Here is a 16372-nt window from a genome sequence, read left to right as displayed (position 1 = left end):
GTGCACATGCTGCGGAAAAAACGCGTGGAAACGTAGCGTTGTTTATTCCACAGCATGTCAATTCTTTGTGCGGATTCCGCAGCTGTTTACACCTGCTCCATAATAGGAATCCGCAGGTGTTAAACCACAGGTGGAATCCACATAAAAACCGCATAAAATCCGCAGTAAATCTGCAGGTAAAACGCAGTGCTTTTTACCTGCGGATTTCTCAAAACAGGTGCGGAAAAATCCGCAGAGGTTCCATCTGCGTGTGCACATACCTTAAGTGTGTAGCTAAAATATGTTGCAGTAGTAATCCTAGAGTCCTTGGTATTTACCACTGAGTAAATTGTGAGTTGTCGGAGTGCTATGATGTCCGATAGGGCTTTCTCTTACATTTGCTGCATCACTTGACTGTCAGTATATTGAGTTATGTTTTAACTACTTGAGCCTCTAATCAGCACGTATGTCTACTTGTATACTGTTTGCCTTTCTGCAGTAATTATTCTACAATATTGAGGTAGTGTTTGTGCATGTTACTTGGGCTTGCGTCCTTCTACAACAATTGCCGTTGAAGGGGTTATCCAGGGGAAACACAAGGAACGAATGGTGCAGAGGTAGAATATGTGCACTGCTGCTCCATTCTAACAGGGATCCTGTCGATTTATGCGGTTTCCAGCGGTCGGACAACCACCGATCAATAAGTTATCACTAATCCTGTGTTTAGGTGATATCTTGTTATCTCCACACAAACCCTTTTCTCTGGTCATAAACATTTTTCATGGCAGATGCCACCAACCTCAATAGCATCGACATATATGTGTATAGTTACAGGCCAAAAATTTGTCGGCATGTCTCACGAAGAGACAGGATTTGGAACTTTTCTCTCTATTGCAGAGATGTCAAACTCAAATACACAGAGGGCCAAGGTTAAAAACTTGGGCCCTGCATTGCTTTCATACAGTCTAATGGGCCATGCATCGCCCTCCACAGAGTGTAATATCCCCACATAGTCCTCCATACAGTATAACAGGCTCTGCTCCTTTCCTACAGTATAATAGCCCCTTATAATCCTCCATACAGTATAATGGACATACAATGCTCCATATAGTATAATGGGCCCTGCATTGCCTTTCCTACAGTATAATAGCCCCATATAATCCTCCATACAGTATAATCGGCACCATATAATCCTCCATACAGTATAATGGACCCCATATAATGCTCCATACAGTATAATGGACCCCATATAATGCTCAGTACAGTATAATGGGCCCTGCATTGCCTTTCCTACAGAATAATAGCCCCATATAATCCTCCATACAGTATAATGGGCCCTGCATTGCCTTCCATACATTATAATGGCTCCACATAGTCCTCCAATCAGAATAATGAGACCCAAATAAAAAAAAATAAATACTCACCCTGGTCCCTAGCTGTTCCTGTCTTGGCAGGGAGCAATCTGAAGCTTTACACTGGTTGGCACAGTGGACACATTGTGGTGACGTCATCTCACATGCTGCCCTGAGAAGCAGACACAGAGGGAGAGTGATGAAGGAGGGCTGACGGCTCCCTCTTTCATCATCGCTTTCAACTCTTTTGTCATCCAGGATGTCGATATAGTTGAAACTGCGCTGCAGGGCGGAGCCAAATGCAATGAAAATAGAGAAAAAGAAGCATGCCAAACAAGGGATCACCAATGAAGCAACATTATGTTATTATTGAAATATCAAAAAAGAAACACACAGATTAAAAACATTTAAAAGACAAAAAGTGGTAATCAACAAATCATGACATGCTCATAAAGATAATGTCTGACTTCTGTTGCCCAATAATACTATAACAGTTCTGATCCCTAATTATATATCATAATACAGACCAGAAATGCTATTATATTACAATGCCCTAAGAGATATAGAATGTCAAACCTTCTAATGATACCGTAGTATTGGTAAAACACAGAAGCTAGTGTAGATGTATATTTCCATCACAATCCGCAAAACCTGATAATTAACAGTTTTACTGATGTGAAAAAGCAATAAGCAGAGAAAAACAGTAGCCGATATAATCATGTGATGAAAATAATGGATACCAAGCAAATAAAACATAGGGGATAATAGTAAAGTGCAAGGTATTATGCTGATACCAAGAAACAGCTATTGGCGCAGACCACAATCAAACCAGTCAAATAAGACAAATTGTAGCTATGCGAAGAAGCATCTACTTGAAGAGACTGGAATCAAAACAAAATTCGAGCAAGAAGAATGTGTAGAGGCCATACAAATGGGCAAATGGTACGGAGGATGGGGAGACCTCACGCGTATCACCTCCAGCGTGTGTGGCTTCTTCAGGGGTATGTGAATGTTTTGTTTATTAGATATATATAGTAACGAATCAGGGGAATAGTTACCAGCTGTTCAGAGTGGTGTGTATAACAATCGAGGCATCCACCATATTGTCAGTGCCACAGTGAATGTTGTATATATATATACATATATATATATGTATATATATATATATATATATATATATATATATATATATATATATATATATATATATATACATATATAAAGCCTGTTCAAAGAGTCGCTGTACAGGCAATATGAACTCCACATGCGTAGAGAGAGATACATCAAACTTGTTCATTTGAACAGTACTGGTAGCCACTTGCGCATGCGTGATCCTGTGTTCCTCAAACCAGAGAAAGCTCATCTGTTGATGCACAAAATTAGAATATCATCAAAAACTTAATTCATTTCAGTTCTTCAATGCAAAAAGTGAAACTCATATATTATATGGAGTCATTACAAACAGTGATCTATTTCATATGTTTATTTCTGTTAATGTTGATGATTTTGGCTTACAGCCAATGAAAACCCAAAAGTCATTATCCCAGTAAATTAGAATAATTAACAAAAACACCTGCAAAGGCTTCCTAAGCGTTTAAAAAGGTCTCTTAGTCTGTTTGAGTAGGTTCCACAATGATAGGGAAGACTGCTGAATTGACAGATGTCCAGAAGGCAGTCATTGACACCCTCCACAAGGAAAGTAAATTTTGCATTTCATTTGGAAATCAAGGTCCCAGAGTCTGAAGGAAGTGTGGAGAGGCACACAATCCAAGCTACTTGAGGTCTAGTTTGAAGATTCCACAATCAGTGATGGTTGGGGAGCCATGTCATCTGCTGGTGTAAGTCCACTGAGTATTATCAAGACCAAAGTCAGTGCAGCCGTCTACCAGGAAATGTTAGAGCACTTCATACTTCCCTCTGCTGACAAACTTTTTGGAAAGGGAAATTTCATTCTCCAGCAGGACTTGGCAAGTGTCCACACTATCAAAAGTACCAATACCTGGTTTAAACACAACAGCATCACAGTGCTTGATTGGCCAGCAAACTTGCCTGAACTTAACCCCATAGAGAATCTATGGGATATTGTCAAGAGGAAGATTGTAACAACCCTGCTGGCATCGCTGCATGGCCTTCCATTCCCCACCTGCTTTACACACAAACTCACTTCTCCAAGCCATGTTGTGACTTCTCTCTGCTGCCAGCTCAATGCTGTGTGCCTCATGTCTGCTGCTTTCTCTGTGCATGCTCTGTCTGTGTGCATAGGGGGGCGGCGCAGGCAGCTCCTGTTTCTTATGGAGACTGTGTGCACCTTGCTAAGGTGTCCCCGGCCAATTGCCATGAGGCCTCCTGTACTTAAGACTTTCCCACCCATAGGGGGGGGCCTGTGCAACTTTCTCTCTCAGTCAGTGCCTAGCTGCTGAGGTGCCAGGTCCTGTCTCTGACTCCTGTGTCTGCCACCCAGTGGAGCGTTGTACCCTGGCCTGTGTCTTATGTCTGCCACCCAGTGGGGCATCGTACCCTGGCTTGTGACCTTGTCTGCCACCCAGTGGGGCATTGTACCCTGGCTTGTGTGCTTGTGTCTGTACGTTCCGTTCCTGACTCTGCCTTAGTCTAGTCCTGTTCCTGGTCAGGGTTTGCTCTGAACTCTGTGTCTTGCTTTGCTCTGCTCTCAGCTCTGCACTCTGTGTCTTGCTTTGCTCCGCTCTCGGCTCTGCACTCTGTGTCTTGCTTTGCTCTGCTCTTGGCTCTGCACTCTGTGTTTTGCTCTGCTCTGCACTTGGCTCTGCACTCTGTGTCTTGGCTGGCTCTGCTCTTGTCTCTGCACTCTGTGACTTTGCTCTGCTCTTGTCTCTGCACTCTGTGCCTTCGCTTTGTGGCTCAGCTCCTTGCGGTTCTACCTTGCTCCGTTTCTACGTCTCCTGCTCTTGTCTCCGCCTCCTGCTCTTGGCTCTGCCTCCTGTGTTTCTGTACTTGGCCCCACCTCCTGCGTTTCTGTACTTGACTCCGCCTCCTGCTCTTGGCTCCACCTCCTGTGTTTCTGTACCATCAGAGGCTCCAGCGAATACTAAGGAAGCTACATAGTTATGCCCCTTCCAGGGTAGTCTGGTCTGTGGCACAGTGGGGTCACACCCATGCACATCCACCCCAACCAGTCTGGGCGCGAGCGTGACAAAGATGAGATACCAGACCCAACAATGCAGACAAGGTGAAGGCTGCTATCAAAGCAACCTGGGCTTCCATAACACCTCAGCAGTGCCACAGGCTGATCACCTCCATGCCACGCCGCATTGATGCAGTAATTGATGCAAAAGGAGCCCCGACCAAGTATTGAGTGCATTTACTGAACATACATTTCAGCAGGCCAACATTTCGCATTTTAAAATCCTTTTTCAAGTTGGGGTTATATACTATTCTAATTTACTGAAATAATGACTTTTGGGTTTTCATTGGCTGTAAGTCACAATCATCAACATTAACAAAAATAAACACTTGAAATGGATCACTCTGCTTGTAATGACTCAATATAATATGAGTTTCACTTTTTGTATTGAAGAACTGAAATAAATTAACTTTTTGATGCTATTCTAATTTTGTGAGAAGCACCTGTATGTATTGATGCGTTCACCATCAGGGGTACCGCGCAAGCACGCACCCTGAAAATCAGTAATTAAAGAGGTACGCATGGATATAGTATGCACAAATCAAATAAGGTAAATCCAAAGTGAACATGAAGTTTTGAGGTTTATATTTACTATTTGTAATAGACAGATGAAATGAATCAAGTAAGTATGGAGATAAAGTAAAATAATGTAAAATAAGAAGCATGTTTGTAAATATAACCAATACCTACAACGTGAGTAAAGTGAACTTAAATGCCTGTGTAAATCAACCACGGAGTCGATCCAGTGTGCGCTATTAAAAATAAAAGGGCAAAAAGGTGAGTACAATAAAGGGGATATCTGGGACTTTAAAAAAAAAGGCATGTAGTTGCTAACAGGCAACTACCTGACTATTGTACCCAACACCGGCCATTGACCGCTCCTGCCAGAGATTCAGCAACAGAGTAGTGGTTTCTCTTCCTGTTGACAGGGCGGGACAACTGGTGTCATGCTGATTGACAGCCGGCTTCCCCCAATTAGGCACAGAAGCCGGCTGTCAATCAGCATGACCCCAGTAGTGATGATGAGATGACTGATGAGATATACAACATTCCGAGACCGGCAATTAGTGTATAGTTTTGATTTAATCGGTTTTGTTAGTTGGCTGTTTAAAATGGCTAGATATCAAACAGTCTTTCAACTTTCTGGCCACCAATTTGGGGGAGTCAGAAAGAAATGGCTTAAGTCTTGGTTTACTCTGCAAAATGTCCCAATTCTTTCTCAGGATTCGATGGATGTCGTGCCATTGGTTGTTATAGATAGTAGTCACATTGATGGGTGGATGGTCATCGGCTTGATTCTTAAAGTCAATCAAAGAACTACAGTTTCTCTTCGCTCGTGGGAACTGGCCCTTTGGGATGCTGTTGCGCAAATGGGGGGGATGAAAACTGGAGTAATGTAAAAGACTGTTCGTCATCGTCACCTTGTGGTATAAGTTGGTCCTGATTTGGGTGTCTTCTTTCGTGGTCCTTAAATCCCAAAAATTCACTGAGATTTGCTGGTTCAAAAAATAAGAAAGCACTCCAACTCCAATGTCATAGTCAATGCAGGTATAAAGTGATTCAACATCCATGGTTGCAAGAATGGTGTTAGATGTAACTGACATCTCATCCAATTGTTGAATCAGGTGAGGAGAATCTTGAATATAAGAACTTGGTGGCTCCTGTAGGGATTTATGCACTTTTGGAAGCATATATAGGGTGGGGACAGCTGACGCATTGTTGTAAGAAGATCAAACTCCTTCTTTGTCAGTATGTTAGAGTAAACAGCCAATAGGAGGAATCAATCCAACTTCTTCTTGAATACAGCTGTTGAATCCGAGAGAAGAACCTGATACCTCATTTTCCTCAAGAAGGTCCAGAAGGTCACAAAAGGCCTGTGTCTCATCCTGTGAAAGGGTGTCGATCATGGAAGGCCGATCCGTTGTTAGTGGTAGCACTGGTTATCATTTTCTCCTTTTCTGTCTCACCTCTCATTTGTAGGTTTGAAACCAATCCTGGTAGCGCCGACCACTCTTTCTTTGATTTAGAAGATTTTCATCGACTCTTTCTATTGCACCTTCCTTGTTGCTTGCTTCTGAGGATAAAAAAATCACTGGTAGATTAATCCCCAACCATAGGCACAGATTCCAGGCCTTTGTTCTTGTCAGATTTTAGAGGTCTCCTATTCCCATGATGTGACCACTTGAATGCTTGTTTATTGTTAAAATGTTTTGTCACTTAAAAATGTATGTTTTTTGCCTTGTACAATTTCTTTCTCAAATTGATCAATAGTGTCTTTAAGACATTGTTGGAAAGGTAAAACAAGCTTTTGGGAGTCACATGTACTCAGTTTGACCTTCTTACTTTTTATATCCTCCTTAAGTTTGACCAATAGATTGTGATCATGTTCAATATGCATATCTATTATAAATATAAAACTGAGTGTATGTATGTGTGTGTATCTATCTATGTATCAAGCCATGCCCACTCCACATAGCCACACTCACTCCACACGCAAAGCCTCGTCCACATAGCCCACGTTGTTAGCGCACATGGGCAGTGACACATTCACCTCGAAAGCAACCCTGCAAAACTCACCGGCTGTGACATCCCAGCCGCTGCGAGCTACAATCAGGGCCACCACGTTCAGAGTATCAGTGCACAGCAGGCACAGGCCACATCCAGCTCCGTTGTGTCTAAAATGGAGTTGCTCCTGTGAGGCATGATGTCAGGGGAAAAGGAGGAGCCTCATGGATTACACTGCTGTGCTCATAACAGGAACTTGCTGAGCACGTGTGGGGAAGAGAGACGAGTGAGGGGAAAATGAGAGGAGTGAGAAGAAAATGAGAAGTGAGGGGAAAATAGTGGAGTGACGGGAAAATAGTGGAGTGAGGGGAAAATGAGAGGTGTGAGGTGGAAATGAAGAGGTGTGAGTAGAAAATGAGAAGAGTGAGGGGAAAATAGTGAAGTGATAGGAAAATGACTGGTGTGAGGTCAAAATGACAGGTGTGAAGGGGGAAAATGAGAGGAGTGAGGGAGAAAATGAGAGATGTGTGGGGGAAAAACCACAGTTAGTTACTATGCCCGGGCTCTTCAGCTAGTTAATTATATAAGAACATCTCAGAAGACCAACTTCCCAAGTCTGTTTAAAATCAGGGTCAACTACCCAAATGGGAAAGAGCTTGACTCTAAGCCCTCTGGGAACAATGCCTAATTTGTTTAACTCCTCTAATCCCTTAATGTTCCACCAAGTTTTTGTTATAGTTTTATGTAAATTTGTAATCTCCAAAGAGATACTATGAAATAAATCATCAAAAACTACTTCATCACTAGTGCAAAAAGCACCCTTAACCTGGTTATTCCAAGCTAACTCCCTAGCTTCTAAATTCATGATACAATAAATATCAACGGTGTGCCAACACTAAAAAAGGCAGTATAAGAGAACCACCAATATACCAAACCAAGGGAAGTTAAACAAAGAGGTCACCACCATATCAATAAATGAGGGATCAACCTACAGCATGCCAAATACACTCTCCCTGCGGGCCAGAGTTGACATGTGTGTTCTATTGGAAGACATGCTGTTGGCTGAGCTGAACATGCTCGTTTATGGGGAGGAAGAGGGTGGGGCTCAAATTTATCAGTCGAATAAGTCTATTTGTCAGATTAAAGTACTTTCTTATGATATTTATAAGCCTCCTGAGATACTTGTCATGCAACATATATTATCATTCTAGACTTTCTACCGTCAGTGGTTACACTTTCATTCTTCTTTCCATGACAGTTGTAGTTTATTCTCTTGTTTAATACATTTCCTCTCATATACAATCTTAATATGCATAGTGATTAATCCATTTACTTTTACTTCTGTTTATGCTAATATTTTTTTTCTTTCTTTTACAGATTAGCTTTATATGTGTATGAGTATTTACTACATGTAGGAGCTCAGAAATCCGCACAGACTTTCCTGTCAGAGGTAAGAATCCATGTTGCATAGATCTTTTAGGTCATGAGATGGAAAAGCCATTTAGGCAGTTCCAGGTTGAACCATCTTGAACATTAATCTACATTGAAACACAGAGGATATCAATATCCCCTATAGAAGAACAAAAAATAGTTACACTTCAAGTCCAAAACTGCATTAGGGGCTAAATAAGTACTGTATAGGATTGGGGGACTATCCTCCCCTCTTTGTCTACTCCAAGTGGTTAGTGTTTTTTAGGTCCCAGCCAAAATTTATAAAGAAGCCAGAACATCAAGTTATGTAGTTATGTGTTGAATATAGTTTTGTAAAGGATATATTCTGGTTTGATTAGGGGAATGATTTAATCCTTCATAACTAGTGTTGAGCATTCCTATACTGCAAATATCGGATATCGGCCGATATTCGCTGTATCGGAGTTCCGATACCGAGTTCCGATATTTTTGCGTTATCGGAAATCGGGATCCATATTCATGTAAAAAATAAAGAATAAAAATAAAAAATATGGATATACTCACCCACCGACGGCCCCTGGCTCTCAGCGGTGCAACCGGCAGCCTCCGTTCCTAAGAATGCAGTGAGTGTAGGACCTGGGATGACGTCGTGGTCTTGTGATTGGTCGCGTGACCGCTCATGTGACCAATCACGTGACCGCGACGTCATCGCAGGTCCTGCACTCACTGCATTCTTAGGAACAGAGGCAGATGCTTGCAGCGGTGACAGCCAGGGGCCGTCCGAGGGTGAGTATATCTATATTTTTTTTTTTTATTCTTTATTTTTTACATGAATATGGATCCCAGGGCCTGAAGGAGAGTTTCCTCTCCTTCAGACCCTGGGAACCATCCAGGATCGCTCCCTATTACGTTCCGATATTTGTGTCCCATTGACTTGTATTGGTATTGGGTATCGGTATCGGCGATATCCGATATTTTTTGGATATCGGCCGATCCAATCCGATACCGATACTTTCAAATATCGGACGGTATCGCTCAACACTATTCATAACAGATATTGCATGTTACCTGCTACACCCAGCATTATTTTCAGAAGTGATGAATGTTCAAGTGTGGCACTATTAACAATCTGTAACTCTGTATGCCTCTCATATACAGTACACCCCTCACATTTTTGTAAATATAAATATTTTATTACATCTTTTCATTGGACAGCACTGACGATCCCACACTTTGATAGGGTGCAGTCAGTGTGCAGGTTGTATAATAGTGTAAATTTGGTGTGCCCTCTAAATAACTCATCACACAGACACATAATGTCTAAACCGTTGACAACAAAAGTGAGTACACACCTAAGTGGTAATCCAATTAGCCATTTTCCCTCCCCCCCCCCTCGGTGTCATGTGACTCATTAGTGTTAGGCTGTGTGCACATGGTGCATTTTTTATGTGGTTTTGCTGCGTTTTTTCCACACGGAAATGGGCCTAAAATGCTATGGAATCCTTATGCAAGCTAATTCAATGACAATCCTGAAGTGTCATGCACATGATCAGTAAATCTCCTTTGAGTATTTGCAGTGTGTTTATTTTTCTGCAGCATGTCAATTCTTTGTGCGTTTCTGCAGTGTTTTACACCCATTGATTTCAATTGAGTCAGTCAAATCCGCAGCAAAAACATAGGTATAAAAATGTTTGCGGATTTGCTGAGTTTTTGTTTGCGTTTTCACGTACTTCCTATGGTGTTTCCTACTCTGTCATATGTGTGACAGCATGAGAAACACCGAGTCGTAGGTTCTTATCGGCGGTAAGACTGTTGGTCAGAGCGCTGCAGGACATACTGCCAGATGTCAGCATGACCCCACAGCTGTGACTGTGACCAGCAGCAAAACGCTTACTGCAGGTCAGCAGGCTTGGATTGATGAGACTACTGCTCCCATCGGGCTACGTCTGCTGTCACTGATAACAGTAACAGCAAGTGCCGCTGATGGGAGATGCAGTCTCATCTGCCCCCCCCCCAAAAAAAAAGTTACATTTTTACATACATATTCAAATAAAAATAAAAACCCCATTATACTCACCTAACACCAAATCCCCGAAGCCCTCGTCTCCTAAAAATAATGTAAAATGATAAACCACCATATTCACACCTGTCCACCGTAGTCCACGTACCCAGCTTCCGGCGATACACAGACAGGAGGTAATCGCTCCTGCAGTGTATCATTAAGCTGCCATGAGAGAGTTCACCGGAGTTCATCAGCTGATCACTTTCTTACGGCAGCTCAGTGATACACTGTGGGAGCGATTACCTCCTGTCAGTGTATGACTGGCTGTCTTTGGGAGCAGTCACATCAGTGACTGCTCTCAAAGTCAACAGGATCACTGTGGGACATTATGGATTATCTTCTCTGTGGGCAGGTGAGGAATATTGTGGTTTATTATTTTATTTTTGTTGCAGGAGACGTTGGCTTTAGTGGCTTAGGCATTTGTTAAGTATGGTTTAATTAAGATTCATTAAAGGAGTCTGTCATTATTTCAAATAAAGAACTTTATTCTGGCTGTCTGTGTTTTTATTCAATATCTTTATGGGGTTACTAATAGATAGGTGTCTTATAGACGCCTCTCCATTACTAACTTGTGGACTTGATGTCACCTGACAATACAAAGGTGACATCATCCCAACAAATATGAACCCCACTTGCCACCTTTACAGGGCAAGTGGGAAACGCGATGCTAAGAGCCAGATTTGGCACATCTTATAGATGGGCTTTTTCTGGGGTGGCTGAGAGCTGATTTTTTAGTCTGGGAGAGGGCCAATATCCACGGCCCCTTCCTAGGCTATTAATATCAGCCCACAGCTGTCTGCCTAGCCTTTGCTGGTTAGATTTTATAGCGGAACCCTATGTCAATTTTTTTTCTTGGTTCCCCCTGTAAACTAGCCAGTAAAGGCTAAGTATACTGCTGTGAGCTGATATTAATAGCATGGGAACCTTTATGGCTATTGGCTCCTTCCCAGAATATTAACATCAGCCCTCAGCCATTGGTTTTCCCTCTGCTGGCTATTAAAATTATGCGGGAGCCCACATAATTTTTTTAACATTTCTTTTTTCTCTGAGGATCTGAAAAAACAATTATTGTTCTACATAAGGATGGCCTAGGCTATAGGAAGATTGGCAACATCCTGAAACTGAGCTGCAGCATGGTAGCAAAGACCATACACCGGTTTATCAAGATAGGTTTCACTAACAACTGGCCTCGCCATGGCCGACCAAAGAACTTGAGTGCACATGCTCAGCTTCATAACCAGAGGTTGTCTTTTCAAAATAGATGTATAAGTGTGCTGCCAGTATTGCTGCAGAGATTAAAGGGGTGTGGGGTCAGCCTGTCAATGCTCAGACCATATGCCCACACTGCATCAAATTTATCTTCTTGGCTGTCATCCCCTGAAGGAAGCCTCTTCTAAAGATGGTGCACAGGAAAGCCGGCAAACAATTTGCTAAAAACAACCAGAGTAAGGGCATAGACTACTGTGTATTACTGGAACCATGTCCTGTAGTCTGATGAGACTAAGATAAACTTATGTGGTTCAGATAGTGTCAAGCATGTGTGTGGCAACTGGGAGTACAAAGACAAGTGTGTCTTGCCTACAGTCAAGCATGGTGGTGAGAGCACCATGGTTTGGGGCTGCATGAGTCCTGCTGGCTGTGGGGAGCTACAGTTCATTCAGGGAACTATGAATGCCAAGACGTACTGTGACATACTGCAGCAGAGCATAATCTCCTTCCTTTAGAAACTGGCCACAGGGCAGTATTTCAACATGATAACCCAAAACACACCTCCAAGACGACCACTGTCTTGCTAAAGAAACTGAGTGTAAAGGTGCTGGACATGTCTCCAGACCTAAACCCTATTTAGCAGGTGTGGGCATCCTCAAATGGAAGGTGGAGGAGTGCAAGGTCTCTAACATTCACCATCTCCATGATGTCATCATGGAGAAGTGGAGGAGGATTATAGTGGCAACCTGTGAAGCTCTAGTGAATTCCATGCTCAAGACAGTTAAAGGAGTTGTCCGGTCCAAATCAATAAGCCTGCAGTCACCCTGTGGGCACAGTTTGGCCATTTTCCCTTTTGTTGCCAATGGTTTAGACATTAATGGCTGTGTGTTGAGTTATTTAGAGGGCACACCAAATTTACGCTGTTATACACGCTGTACACTGACTACATTGTATAAACCTGTCATATCTTAATTAAGTGTTGTCCCATGAAAATGATATAATAAAATATTTACAAAAATGTGAGAGGTGATATTCTGTATATGAGGGTCTTTGTTCAAAAAGTTGGAGACTTGTTTGTCAAAATATCATCTCAAGATTGAACAATTTATTGTCAAATTTTTATGTATAAAAATGGAAATACTGTATGTACATTATTATACATAGGAATCTGTGATTTTCTTTTTGGTGAATGTACAAAATGTTATATTGGCTCCACAAAGAGACCAACTTTACTCAATTTTGCAACACATATTACTCCACAAGTCCAATTGAGTTAGAAATTTGCTCATGAAAAAATGAATGGCTATGAACAAGAACAAACGCAACAAGAAGCTAGTTGTTGCAATTATCAGTAGTGAATGTGGGACTGGTGCATCTTAAAATGGTGCCTACAAAAATGTGCTGCATCAGTCTCTGCATAACACCTGTCTCTAGTTCTCTGGTAATACACCTAATTTACACACTAGAAGGAGGATGTTAGCCTTAAGATTATTAGCAGAACGAAGGTCATAAGAGAAACGAGGGACGAGATGTAGGGCAGTTCAGACCGTTGACAGTTTGTGGATGAGTGTGATTAGTTTATATTTTATTCTGAAGTGTATGGACAACTAGTGCAATGACTGGCACAAGGTGAAGGCATCAGTATAGGTAGACAGAAAGATAAGCCTGACTTATATTTGAGAGGAAGGTCCAGTGTGTTGTGGCAGTTAAAATGATGAATCAGAGCAAATTTAAGAGTGCATTTACACTGGTTTACTCGTTTCCCAATTATTGTCAAGTGTTAACTAGCTGCTATTCACCTGACAAATGAGCAAAATGTTCGGTCATTGGGGTAAACCTAAATAGCGACGCTCCAGCGATCTAGTTTAGGTCGGCTCGTTGTCTATATCGCCGCAGCGTCGCTGAGTGTGACGGTACCTTTAGTATCTTCCTCAATGTAAGTTGCCATAACAAAGTGGTCGAATGGCTAACTGCAAGAAACACAGTTGTAGTGCTGTTGCAGAATACCATGTATTGTTATCCGTGGCACATGGAAGAGATTAAGAGCAGACATTCAGGTCACATCCTATCCAGATGTTTAAGATCAGTGCATTAAGCTTTCATTCTGTCCTAAATCCTGCCTTCTGCTTTTGTAGTTTATTTGTTTAAGGCAGTGGAGTTATATAAACTAAAATTTAATTCTTCCAACTGCCAGCAGTTATGGTAGATTGCTATATATGTGTTCTGTATATGATATAAAGTATGATGCTGGTAAACAGTGAATTTAGCAAACACATATTATGGCTGCTTACTTTATCTAGATGTAGTCATATATCCTTTTAACATATATTAATATAGCTTGTACATGGATTATAGATTTCTGATTTGATCTATTATAGTCTGTAAAATTAGGGGAAAATTCAAATTCTCAAATAAAATCCTTAACTTAATGCTTTCTCTTTAGCTCAATCATCCACATTATGTGGTAGTAACTCTGGAATGCTTCAACGGTTCCCACTGATTCTGATATTATTTTTTCGTCACATGTTGTACTTCATGTTAGTGGTACATTTTGGTCAATTTGCGTATATTTATGAAAATATAAAAAATTTGACAAAAAAAATTGAAAACTTCGCAATTTCAAACTGAAATCAGGGCATATCCGTGATAATCAGGGCATATCCAATCACCCAATGCACACTAGAGTAGTGAGCACTTGCGCTCCATGCTAGTCATCATGTCGCCCAACCCTAACCCAAAGCCCAACCCTAACCCCATTTTAATAGGGCATATCACAGTGATCAAAAGGAACCACCAATACGAAAAGTTCCCCGCTGTTGCCGGCCTATCTCAGCGGACGCACTGTGCATGTGCCTACATTTTTTTCGGAAAGAAGACATGGTGGCCGGGAGATAGCGGACGTAGGGGGGGGGGAACACCATTTCACTTTCCACGGACATGTATATCATGTCAGAGGAGGGAGAAATGATTTTAACAGTGGACATACTTTTTTGTTACTTTATCGCCGTTATTGAATAACAACAATCATGTGATGGGAGACAGGAAAGTCTGGACTTGATAGTGTTCTCCAGGGTCTCAACTGCCCCCGGTGGCTGAAACTCCAAAGATGTTCGGACACTAAGGGACGCTATTCCCTTATTCCTGATTGCCTTTTTAATGGAATAAGGACCTTAGCAGTCTCTGTTTTAATGCGTATCAGCAGTTGTTAATGGGTTTTTTACATAAATAATAGGGCAGACATGTTACAGTTGCAGTGTAATTTTGCCATACACCACTCCTATATTTTTCTTTATATATTTTATTTATTTACATTCAGTTGTTAGACACATGGACATGAATGCGTTCCTGATATTTATGCATGCAATGGCTTATGAAAGTATTCACCACCTTGTAATTATTTGTGTTTGGCTACCTCACAACCTGGAATTTCACAGTTTTTTTTTAGGGTTTACATCATTTCATGTAAAGAACATACCTACAACTTTGAAGAAAACAACAAATAGGACAAAATAACTGAAAACTTCAGTGTACATAACTAATCACCCCCCTAAATTCAGTATTTTGTAGAGCCTCCTTTTGCAGTAGTTACAGCTGCAAGTCTCTTTGGATAAGTCTCTATGAGCTTTTCGCATCTTACCACTGAGATTTTTGCCAATTCCTCAAGTCAAAACTGCTGTTCACCAGAGGAAACCATCTAACTTGATGACATAGGAGCGATCTTCATGTCTGACCACAGATTCTCAATTTGATTGAGGTTTGGGCTTTAACTAGGCCACTCCAAAATACTTACACTTTTTTCCTGCCCACTCTTGCATAAAGGTTACCTCTATGGAGTGTATGGCTTATTGTAGTCGTATGGAAAGATACTCCCATTCTCTGCTTGGAAACTCTGCTGCTCCTTCAGGGTTACTTTTGGTCTCTGTGCTGCCTCTCTGATTATGTCCTCCTTGCCTGGGCTGAGAGTTTTGGTGGGCATCCCTCTCTTGGCAGGTGTGTTGTGGTACCATGTATTTGATGATAATGGATTAGATGGTGCTCCGGGGGATCAACAGAGATTGGGATTTTTTTCCTAACCCAACCTTGACTTGTACTTTTCAACAACTTTGTCCCTAACTTGTTTGGAGATCTCCTTGCTCTTCATGGTTTTTGGTTAATGGTGGCCTTTTCTGTGGCCTTTCAGAGAAGGTGTACATATACAGACAGACCACGTGACACTTGCACACAGGGGGACTTAATTTCACTAAGCATGTGACTTATGAAGGTAACTGCTTGCACCAGAAATTGTTAGGGGTTTCAAAAGTGGTAAATATATATGCACATGCCAATTTTTACTTATTTGGTCCCATAAATTTAATGTATGCCTATATTTTCCTCACTTCACCAACCTAGACTATTTAGTGCTGATGCATCACACACAAATCGAATTACAAAAATATCTGAACACAGGTTGTAATGTAACAAAATAGGTAAAAATGCCAATGGGATGAATACTTTTGCAAGCCACTAAATAAGTTTGCAAATTGCCTATATATTTTCATTGATTAGTATTAAAATGTGAAAATCAATACAACAAAATAATGTGCCAGGATTAAAATAAATACAAATAGTAAAATTTATATTTTTATTACATAAATAAAAGTGTATATCCACTGTAGCAAACATAGATACAGTGGGGAAAAAAGTATTTAGTCAGCC

General features: G+C 41.3%; 1 protein-coding gene across 1 annotated transcript in view; it reads left to right on the top strand.

Annotated features, from left to right (window-relative positions):
• The window catches only part of SSBP4 (single stranded DNA binding protein 4), a 483828-nt gene that overhangs the window by 76515 nt on the left and 390941 nt on the right, over positions 1–16372 (top strand). Inside the window, exon 2 of the mRNA XM_077271935.1 lies at positions 8374–8446. Coding sequence (XP_077128050.1) covers positions 8374–8446 — 73 coding nt within the window. The remainder of the gene's footprint in view (positions 1–8373; positions 8447–16372) is intronic.

The sequence above is a fragment of the Ranitomeya variabilis genome, chromosome 1 (genome assembly GCF_051348905.1).
Source record: "Ranitomeya variabilis isolate aRanVar5 chromosome 1, aRanVar5.hap1, whole genome shotgun sequence".
Taxonomy (NCBI): Eukaryota; Metazoa; Chordata; class Amphibia; order Anura; family Dendrobatidae; genus Ranitomeya; species Ranitomeya variabilis.
This window is presented reverse-complemented; position numbering and strand designations above follow the sequence as displayed.